The sequence below is a fragment of the Limanda limanda genome, chromosome 8, assembly GCF_963576545.1.
Source record: "Limanda limanda chromosome 8, fLimLim1.1, whole genome shotgun sequence".
Classification (NCBI taxonomy): domain Eukaryota; kingdom Metazoa; phylum Chordata; class Actinopteri; order Pleuronectiformes; family Pleuronectidae; genus Limanda; species Limanda limanda.
In genome coordinates this window covers 19,052,821-19,063,603 of record NC_083643.1, presented here as the reverse complement: position 1 = coordinate 19,063,603, position 10,783 = coordinate 19,052,821, and the positions used below count along the sequence as shown (strand labels likewise).

Here is a 10,783-nt window from a genome sequence, read left to right as displayed (position 1 = left end):
TTAGTTAATGTATGAACACATCTATCATATTGGAAGTTGTTATTTAATATAGATTATATACATACCTCTACCTGGAAAGAATTATTAGACTTTTAAATATTTGTGTTAATAGGCAGTGGACGTATTAGACCGCTGCAAGATTGTGTTGAAGTAAAATACACAAATTTGATCTATTCCTTAAACAACATGTATCCTGCAAATTTCAAAGTCAACAGACACTGGAATGTAGTGTAGTCTTGTTTTTTTTGCCGAGCTGTATATAGACTCAAATGATTTAGTTGTCATTTTTATTTAATGTCATTACAAGTTAGTAAATATGTCACAAACATGTGAGGAATGTGGGTCCTGAAAAAACCCTATAACTATTTAACTCAGGACTCCTAAAACTGCTACAACAAAATACTATACTAACGTTTTATCAGGCTGACTTTTAAGGTAATTATTTAAATGTAATTGTATGAGAATTTCTTTTTAAACATGTTCCAGTAAAAAACACCCTGATTTATAGGTATGGGTCCTATACTGAATATCTGTGGTTGATGTTGACATTACTTTTCTTAGCAACACATCCCCATTACAATCCTGAAAAGGTTTAATTGGGTTTCTTTTCACTTCAGCTCCTTTAGGCGGGAATGCCGAAAAACAAAAGAAACCCTGGTTCCAACTCCTGAGATGTGACTATTTGCTGGTTGTCTTTGTCGACTTGACAATAATTGACTGTCTTTGCCTTTGGGGCGGTTTGTTGGACCAAATAAGAAATTCAAATTACCTCACCCTGGAATTTACGAAACAGTTATTTCACACTGCTTTTCTGACATTTTCTAGACCAACAACACATCAATCAATCATGAATATAAACACTTAGTTAATCAATAATAAAAATAATTGTTAGTTGAAGCTCATTTGTTTTGTTTTTTAGGAGTTTAGAAGAAGAATCATTACTATTTCTGGTATACAATAAGCAGTGAAGTCAGTGGGAGCCCAAGCAACTAAGACATAAAGCCAATATCAGCAACACAAGGATTAAAACAGGATTTCAAACATGTCATTCTGTGTGTGATGTCTTTACTGTGCAGCTGTCAGGGTCTGTGCTGAGAAGCATCGCTGTGTAGATCAAGACGTTTCTTCTCAGTCTTGGTTTCCTTCCAGCTCACAGCATCACATCTCTCCTCTCTCACTGTGTCTCAGACGGAATGACGGTTTTCTTGGGGAGGATTCATCCCGTCATAGTGAAACTGCCTCCACTGCTCTGTGCTCACCCTGGTGCTTTCGTCTTGCTCTGGAATATTAGAGATGTTTTTTTGCCGGATGAATGAACTCGATACTTGGAATGAAGTCGGCTGCATGCATCAGATGTGAGGAGTTCACGTACCATCGTTATCCTCCTCAGCGTAGCTCTCAAACTCGTTCCTCTGCTCCTCGTGAAACTCTCTTTTGCGCTCGTCTGCAGCCAAAACCAGCCGCTGCTCAGCTGCAAGCACAGAGGAGGAAAATATCATATCATGTCATTTCATTTCATATTTAACATGTCACATCATATCATCATATCATGGCATGGCATGTCATGTCATGTCACATTATATCAAATTAATAATACTTCAGCCCACTTGCTGCCTAAGACAGACCAGACAAGAGATCAGAGGTGATTTATTTTGAAGTATTTGAATATGTAAAGAAACTTATTGCATAATTTACACATTATGTGTTAGTGTTAAAAAAAGGCCTGACATGGACTAGTTTTACAGAGGACAAGGTAACAAAAGGAGCTAGATAGAACCAAACAATACATACATTGATCCCTAATTAATCAATCAATCATAACAATGTAGAATTTAAAATTGATAATGATAAATGAGCCAAATTGTGTGAGGAAATATATCTAAAAATGGAAATACTCAGTTACAGAGCTTTCCATCCCTGCAAACTAGAACTGCATTCAGAGAGCACAACATTCTGCCAAGGCCCAGCAGTTACCTTGTAGAACCACATTTGAATTCACTAGATCCAGGTTTTTATTTGGATCTACACCAAATTGAACACACTCATAACAATCAGTCCCTTAAACATGCCTCATTTTTTCCATCAAGATCATGAATTATCTTCTGAAAAATCTATGAAAATGTTGAAAAACGCCCTTCCTCTCAATGGTAAATTAAATAAGAAAATTAAACTAATTCTTGATGTGTACTAAAACTTAATGTGTTGTTCTTTGGGTCGTGCCCCAACCATCCCCTGAAAATCATTTGAGTAGTTTTTGTGTAATCCTGCTAACGCAAAACAAAAACATAACCCTCCTTGACTCAACTGATAAAACTGCAACATCTTAAATTCAACAAGTGGAGACACACACGCTGAAACCAATACGACACTGACAAAATACCACAGACCTGAATCAGTGAATGTGGAGAAACAAAGCCCTGAACTTCATACAGCTTGAATGTGTGTTGAAGCTGTGATTCATAGACGGTGATTGTGTCCAAGGCCGACACACAAAACCTGGATCCCTGATTGTAGGAGAGAGGCTAGTGACTCATGTCTCCTCTTTTCATCCTCCATCCAGAAAGATTTGTGTGGGTAGACAGCAAAGCCAAGGGAGAGGTTCACTTTTTTCAAGGCAAAATAAAAGACTGTCTCTTTGGAAGGGACCCAATTGGGTTTATTTAACTCAGACTGCTTAAGCCCAATATTAGCTTCAGCTATAATTCAGAATTCATTTTGCACAGAGCCAGGATTTTGCAGATGTTGTTCTTCATCTCAAACATTGGTAGTATTTTAGTATTTTAAACTTGGTTCAGGTCTCAAACAGATCCAGAGAAGTGAGGTTGAGGACTGTGGACAGCCATGTGACCTCTGAGCAGTGAGACTGGACATGTGAAGTAAACCACAGATGTACGTTATGTCGTGTGAAGGCACACTAGTGTAAGTGAAAATGACAGGCTGACTGCAGTTACATTAGAAAGAGCCATTTGCTGATATTGCAGAGGTTACAAATCGTCACGCTAACCTATTACAAAGTCCGATGATGACCTTTGACCTTTAGCCAGGATTCCCTACACAAGTCCGTGCATGAGATCATCTTGGGAATTCCAGCCACTTTGGTCGCATAAAGATTATAAAGTCTCAGGTTTACAGATTAATTGCTAGAGACTTGCATAAGAAGTTGCCGCAGATTGCACTTGCAGAAGAAATTGTATTAAACAGAATTTTTGTCACCCACCCACTATCTACCCACTGAAATGGATAATAAATACATCAAATATTTTCTTTTCCAAATTTCATCCACCTGCAGGAGTGTTGTTGTGCTTTTGTGCCATTAGGCAGCAGGAGAGTGAGCACACTTTATTTCTCTCACTTTTTTACTTGGTGTCTCTCTGACCCCTCTCCGCCTGCGTGTCGGCAGATTCCAAACGCTCACCCACTCACTCGTCCGCCACCGTGTTCTCTGCTTTGTGTTCATTTGCTTCTCCTTTGACTGCAAAAAGTTTCTAGTTGTTGTTGCTGCACACAACCCCACAGCCTGTTACACAACTCCAATTCAGAGCGGCAGTGTGTCGAGTTCCTGTACTTCTATCTTTGGGAGGGCCATTTTAAGCATAGGCCCTACAGAGCGAGGACAGTTTGACCAGGTTAAGCCTTGGTTTCAGGGTTAGGGTAAGGGTTACAATAAGGTTTCGGTTATAGGGTTAGGGTGAGCAATTAGTTTGGTTGGTTAAGATCAGGGTAAGGGGCTCGGGAATGTAATATGCCAATGAGTGTCCTCACTAAGCTAGAAGTGCAAAGATGTGTGTGTGTGTGTGTTTGTGTGTGTGTGTGTTTGTGTGTGTGTTCGTGTGTGTGTGTGTGTTCGTGTGTGTGTGTGTGTGTGTGTGTGTGTGTGTGTGTGTGTGTGTGTGTGTGTGTGTGTGTGTGTGTGTGTGTGTGTGTGTGTGTGTGTGTGTGTGTGTGTTCTCACCTTTCTGTTGGTAGAACTGTACATAACAGAGCTTTTAAACCCCCTGAGAATGTCAAACACTGCGCAGCATGTGAATTTTCACAAAACTTTTTAGGAAAATATTGACACATCTATTCCGAGTTTGTGTGAGTCTGTGAGTCTGTGTGTGTTTGTGTGTATGTGTGAGTGTGAGTGTGTGTGTGTGTGTGCATGTGTGAGAGAGAGAGAGAGCTCCATGCTGCCCTGTGGCTCCTGCTGCTGCATCCAGCAGAGGAGGAGGCTGAGCTCAGACAGGTTGGAAGTGGTATCTGGTGCGATCTTTGGAAAACAGCTGCTGGACACCACAGACAAACATTTACTCCACAATAAACCTGTTCAGACTACAAAAGATCTGTATTTTAACAAGTTATTGAATTTATTACTGAGCAGCTAATTTAAGCTTTTTTAAAAGAAGAGATAAACCCATCACTGGGATCATAATATCCGATGCCACCTGTCTTTATTATCATACCAGTTCTATTAAGAGATTACAAATCTGAACTTTCTTTTGGCCTTATTTAGGAATCCATTGCACAAGACAAATTCCTTAAAAGGACATTGAAAGTGTCTTCCAGTCAGGAATTTTGTTGATACTTGTACAGCAGTTTGCCCATATGCAAACTTTTACGAGGAACACTTGATTTATTTGATGTATGAATTTTTTATAGGCGCAGTTCACGTTGATCTAAGCCACTTTAACTGTGCCAAACTAACTTGTATCTGTTGTGACTGAGCAAGCTGTTAAATTGTCTATTAAAATTACAATAAATCAAACAATTTGAGCGAAAAGCAGGCGAAACATAGAGCTTTAGCTCTTTGGCAGATTTCTTTGTTTTAATAGGTAAAACAAACGTTGTGTTCAGCATAACGTTTTGTAGACAGGTGTGTTGAATCAAAAACTCTTGACTGTGAGAAATTCAAAGAATATCAAAGTCATATTCAATTTTTCAATCATATAATAATAATTTTAAAACTGAATAATTAACTAGGATAAATGATTTCTTGTGAGTCATCATTGAAAACATTATTTGGATAGTAAAACATGATGATGTCCATTCTGGTAAATAGCAGTGTTAAAAATGAATACATCTGTTGCCAAAATGTGTACTTCTATAATAAAGTACCGATGACCACAAACACACACACACACACTCACTCATCCTGGCTCGCCATATACAACCTGAAGTAAACTCACCGTTAATCTCATCCTGGGACTTCGCTCCCCGTCTGCCGCGTCTCCTGAAGAAGTTTGAGGCATCGGCCTCCTTCATGAAAATCCTCTTCAGCGGACCTGCAGTGGAAGCAGGAGGAGGTTCAGCTCACAGCATGAAGGGATAAAGACAGAGAGAGGATGAAGGGATGGAGCAGTGCAGCTGATGCAGCTCTTCACCTTGTGGATCTGTAGTGCTGCTTGTGCTGCTGGGCACAGCTGCAGACTCGGCCTCCAGAGACACTGGGTCAGAGAGCAAAACATGAAAAAACACACAATCTGAGCTCTTGTGTATGAAAAATAAAGACAATAAACAGCTGTTATAAGTGTGTCTAAACCTTATAACAGGGGGAAAGTCCACAAAGCCAAAAACTCAAATCCAACATTCTCCTGCATGAGACTCACAGGAGAGTGCGAGGAGCATGGCGAGGGGAGCCAGGACGGTTGCATACGTGCAGGACATCTTTAGCTCCGGGTCTCCTGTGTTGATGTACAGGATGTGGACGACACCAGGAGGGAGAGAGGTGAGTGAGATGTGTGGGAGAGAGGTAGGGAGGGAGCCCTGAGGATGATTGAGCGCCTGTCAGAGGAGGGAGGGAGCGACCGAGCAGATCTGATAAAACGATGAGTCCAATAAACTGGAGGCAGCTGAGGATTCAATCCTGACTTGATTATCTTATTCTGCTCCTTTGAACACTTGTTTTTTTGCACGTCCGTTAAAAGAAGGGAGGTGACAACCTGGATCTTACGTTTGCCTTTTGCCAGGTGACATGGGCCTAGGGCGGTTTTTATAGTTAAACTAAGGGCTCGCTATTGAAATGACATAACAGGCCGAACATTAACCACTCGTGTGGTTGATACATGAACTAAAGATGGAGGCCAGACAGCAAAAGCACCAACATGTCTGGGAAAAAAGTGACATGCAATAAACCAGGGCCCAGAGCCAGGTCTTCCTGCCAAACGTCTCCTGCAACTGAAGTGGGCATCTCAACAAGGCCGTCTTCTCTACCGCTGTGTAAAGTTTTGCAGGAAAGTATGCAGCCTTCTGTTTGCTTGGGTTTTTCCCACTTGGATTCTGGCTGCAGCCCCAGAAGAGAGTGAATGTTTAAACTGTTTTGTGAGGCGATCCGAAGCTGGAGAGATTGTTGCTCAGGAAGAGTTTGAGAAAATGTGAAGGGTTTTGCTCAGGTAAATGAGGAAGGAGGACAATCACTCTCATATGCACCAAATGAATATCATACCTGAAGTAAAATAGGACAGTGAACTAACAGAGTTTTTAATTGACAAAGTAAGGGCGAGAAAATCACATTTGTTGGTCTGTTTGATTACATTTGGTGGGATGTTAGAACAGTGTCACAGTAAGGGATGAGTTTTTGTCTTGGATCTGGATCCAGAACTTTAAAATGTAATTCTCAACATTGTTAGAACAGGTTTTGTATACTGTAGTGCTCAGTAACACAGAGTCAATACTTCAGGTCAGTAGATAATCATTACTGAACACTGGTGAAACTAGTGTTAACTGTGCAGCGAACACACAAAATCTCAAATGTTGAATGAAAAAGGGAGCAGAAAGAACAAATAAGAAAGAAGAATAATCTTATATAATCTGTACCTCTCTCACAAGACAAAATTATTAATCAACAAAGCAAAAAATACAATACAATTAAATGGATGTATAACTAGAACCACTGGTCTGCGAGTGTTGCCTAGGAGCAGCCTAGTTTAGTCTTTGCAGCCTTTTGTCACTATGCAGCACTAGAACCACCCGCCTGATGGTCTTAGGAATGTTCAACTTTTAAATCCAGACTGAAATCTTTTTAATCACAAGTGCCTTTATCTAAACTATTTTTTCAAGGCCACACCCTCATTGTTTTAGTCTATTTGAATTTTATTATTTTACACGTCACTATCTCTTTCATTTGTATTATTTAACTCCCTCCACTTATATATAAAGACAGACTTTGATCATTTTTTTATGATTTACCTAATATGATCTGTTTGTCTCCTTTGATCTACTTTGCTTTGGCTTGAAAACAGTTTTCAGTAGTCCTTTGATTTCTTTTAATGTTGTTTTCATCTTCACTGAACAGCACCTTGAGTCCACCTGTGTGAAATGTGCTCCATCAGTAAAACTGCCTTGCCTTATGATTATTTTATCATTTTATCAACTCCATTCAAATCAACGAGTGCAGACAGTTCCAGCACAGACTGAAGGAGGGATTATCAAAGGCCTGCTTTAATGTTGGTTGTTTTTTTGGGAGCTGAGTTTTACGAGTGGACCGTACTGCTTTTCCTCCAGTAGGGGCCGCTGTGGGGCTGCAGTGACCGCCTCCGTGTCGATTCTCGCAGCGACCGTTGGGTGGCGCTGTTTCCCGCCTGGCACCAGGAGGACTGTGGCGGCAGCGGAGGACTCGCACTCAGACCAACATCCTCCACATCGTCTCCCCGGGTTAGAACACGCTCTCACGCCGAGAGAAGAGCAGCGCAGAGCGGGGCCTCCTGTCTGTTCCCACCGGGAGGGAAACTTTAAAGCCCGGAGAGGAGGAGCCATGCTGCCGGACGACACAACAACAACCACCCCGCGGACATAAGCGACACCGAGGAGCAGAAAGTAGCTTCCACCTCCCCGACACCACAAAGACGAAGGAGGGGGAGAAGAAGAAGAAGGAGAAGAAGCGGCTGATCACCCGCTTTATTGTATTTCTTATTTAGGGGAACAACGGCGTGAAAGACGGCGTCTGGCCCGAGGAGAAGCTCGGAGGTCGGGGACTCCGCTCGGAGCACCGCTCATCGTTTCTGGTAAGAGAGTTCTCCCCGCTTCTTGTTTCACATTGTCGGTGTAGCCTGTGTGGTTGTAGCGCGGAGGAACACGGCTGAGCTGAGACACAATTTACAACAACACGCACTCAAAAACACACAACACACACGACACAACAACGCGTCAGTGTTCACTTCACAGTCCCTCGGTTCACTTCGTCCCAGTCACCGGTCAATGGCCGCAGCTCCGCAGGTTAACCGTGGGGTTAGCTCCCCGGAGCAGGAAGCCACGTTCACTCGGGCTGAGAGTTTATCTCCAGGGAGTTAAACATGAGTGTGTGTTGTGTTGTTAAATGTCCCACAGCAGCACACACAGGCTGCTGGTCACTGAAGTCAACGAGGCGGTTGTAAAAGGGAAGAAGAAGAAGAGGGAGAGCTGCTGCTGCTGCTGCTGCGTGTATCGTCTTGCACAGTTGCTAGCAAAACATGAACTGACCCACATTTCACAGGGTGTCCTGTCTTTCTGGTCCACATAGTTTCACAGGCCAGTCGAAACACCAGCGAGTCTCTCTCTCTCTCTCTCTCTCTCTCTCTCTCTCTCTCTCTCTCTCTCTCTCTCTCTCTCACACACACACACACAAACACACACACACTCTCACAAATACACACACAGCTGCAGGCAGGTATAGTACAGTACAGGCAAGACTCAGCAGCTTCCTCGGGAAACAGTGTGAGGAAAGACAGTTTCTAGGAAGCCCAGCTTTCAATGAATCACACAGGTTTGGTTCTCATTAGGGAGTTCATCTGCCTCTCTCTCTGTCCCTCTCTCTCTCTGTGTTGGCTGCAGGATGTTCAGTAAGGAAATCAGCATTGTTTTGGAGTGAGGCATTTCATGGCCAACTGGTGAAGGAAGTTCATTTCTTTGTGAGACCATGTTTATTGCCACATATGTTGTTCTCATGTGGTTATGTCTGTTTGATTTTGAGAGCCTGTGCTTATTAAGAACTGATAACCCAGTCTGGCCAGTTTAGTTTGAAATAATTATCAAGGTCTTTTCCATTTACCTGCAGTTAATTTTAGAGGCTGTAATTCATGCTGACTCGTGTTGTGCTGAGAAGAGTTTCCAATATGTAGTCGACCTGAATCCTGTAAAAAAATTGACACAATATTAGAAAAATCTCTGTTTATTGCAACTCAGTTCAAAAGCATTACTCACTAAAAAGTTAAATCAACACCTCTCTGAAATCAAAATTTGAAAAGCCAAAAAGTTCCACATCATCAACAATAATAAGGACTGTTGAGCAATTGCTTGGTTTGAGCTCCATTTGATGTCTTCGGTTTCTTGTTGAGACTCATCAACACAAATATTTAGTTTGCTGTCACAGAGGAAAAATAAATTCTGCAAATATTCACATTTCATCAATTACAAAAAGAGATTGATACATTTTGGGCTAAAGTTTCTGATTCATTTCCTGTTGATGGATTCATTCATTTATCATTTAACAATGTCAACTGTCAATAGCAGTTATATCATTTCTACTTGATTGTGCCGAAAGTCAGCAATTTATGATGTTGAATAATTTCCACTTGCATGAAGATACTGTTTCTAGGATTATTTTATTAAACTTTTGTCTCTGGTGATGAGATACTTGGGTTTCATCACTGAAATCAAAGCAAGGTTTTTTAGATACTTTGTATCTTATGCCATTATAACAGTGCTTTGTTAAGTTTTTTTCATTTAGCAAAAGAAAGCAAACGTCTTAAAATCAAACATTGCCTCGCATCAGAAATGTGATTATAAGAGAAACCGTCTTATCAAAAATCATCTGAAGAACCATTCAGAGGAAGCTTGACTGGTTTTGATACCGTGCTGCAGAAATGTTTTGGTCAGAACCAGTGTAACCACTGATGTTCGATAATGCTGTCCTGCCCGTCACTGGTTATAGTTGATTTTCTCAGAATGATTTTGTTTTGCTGAGGTCTGAGCGAAAGAGCTGTCAAAGCACTTTCTCTCATTTCCTGTGAGCAGGTTTCAGTTTGACAGCCAAAAGCTGTTGAGCGTCCCTACAGTAAGTGAGCTTCAGAAGGCGTGTGTCCCTTGTAGGGCTCAAAATACCTTGTGTTGAGCCTGGTCCATGCAGGAGAGCCGGGATCTGTGGGTTGGGTGCTGGGGTATGTGAGTGTGGCCGTGTGTTGGTTTGACGTGGGGTCGTTCCCTTGGTGAAGGCCTTGGGGATGGTGGTATCAGGGTAACCTGACCCGCTGTGAAACAGCTGTAGCAACGTGGGGCTGATCCCCCGAGTCACAGTGCAGATCAGATGATGGTCCAGTATGTGTATGGGTGTGTGAGCATACACACAAGTGGCCGTGCTTCTGGCAGAGCTTCACCTGCAGTGACAGAAACGAAACTTCATTGACTTTTTGGCTACTTTTAATTCCTTGTCCTTCCCCTTGTTTACTAATTAAGTGTTTGTGTGTGTGTGTGAGATGGAGGTCAGCTTGAAGCAGCGGGCCGAGACAACTGGCTGAAGGTTAATGTGTCACCACTCTCTGGGGAGCAGCTGCTATGTCACAGGCACCACTCCTGTCTATAGATAGCCATGAATACAAACTCTTCCTCTTTTCTCTGCTGCATTAACACAAGAATCCTGACCCCGGCATGCGGCCCGGCCCTCACCCGCAGTTGCCCCGCGAGACAAATGCTGCTGCTGGCAAGTTTTTCCACTTTCACCCCCCGTTTCGCTATCTGCGTCGGAATCTGAAAGTGCCTGCTGTGGTGGTACCAATGACCTCCGCGTCCTCCGGCCCTCCCTCCAGTGTTGAGCTAGCTGGCAGAGAACCTTTTT

At 42.3% G+C, this 10,783-nt stretch overlaps 2 protein-coding genes across 3 annotated transcripts in view; one reads left to right on the top strand and one right to left on the bottom strand.

The window, feature by feature from the left end:
- Positions 1–1,184: 1,184 nt before the first annotated feature.
- On the bottom strand, positions 1,185–5,643 carry ucmab (upper zone of growth plate and cartilage matrix associated b). Its single transcript, XM_061077373.1, has 5 exons — positions 5,586–5,643; positions 5,361–5,423; positions 5,166–5,261; positions 1,373–1,471; positions 1,185–1,279 (listed from the first exon to the last, which is right to left on the bottom strand). The coding sequence occupies exons 1-5, from the start codon at positions 5,641–5,643 to the stop codon at positions 1,185–1,187; spliced, it is 411 nt and encodes a 136-aa protein (XP_060933356.1).
- Positions 5,644–7,591: 1,948 nt separating this feature from the next.
- The window catches only part of LOC133009467 (cyclin-dependent kinase 17-like), a 29,851-nt gene continuing 26,659 nt past the window's right edge, over positions 7,592–10,783 (top strand). Inside the window, exons 1-2 of one of the 2 annotated variants that reach the window (XM_061076975.1) lie at positions 7,592–7,791; positions 7,893–7,979. The gene's annotated coding sequence lies outside the window, so the exon portion shown is untranslated. Of the gene's footprint in view, positions 7,980–10,783 lie in introns of both variants that reach the window. The other variant, XM_061076974.1, reaches the window with a different exon arrangement.

What these genes read in the sequence shown, in the direction of transcription:
- ucmab (XM_061077373.1), bottom strand. Translation starts at nt 5,643, where the DNA reads ATGTCCTGCACGTATGCAACCGTCCTGGCTCCCCTCGCCATGCTCCTC. An exon ending in CAGCACTACAGATCCACAAG is followed by an intron (nt 5,262 to 5,360) that starts GTGAAGAGCTGC and finishes CTTCCACTGCAG; the next exon opens with GTCCGCTGAAGAGGATTTTC. An exon ending in CGCTGAGGAGGATAACGATG is followed by an intron (nt 1,280 to 1,372) that starts GTACGTGAACTC and finishes CTAATATTCCAG; the next exon opens with AGCAAGACGAAAGCACCAGG.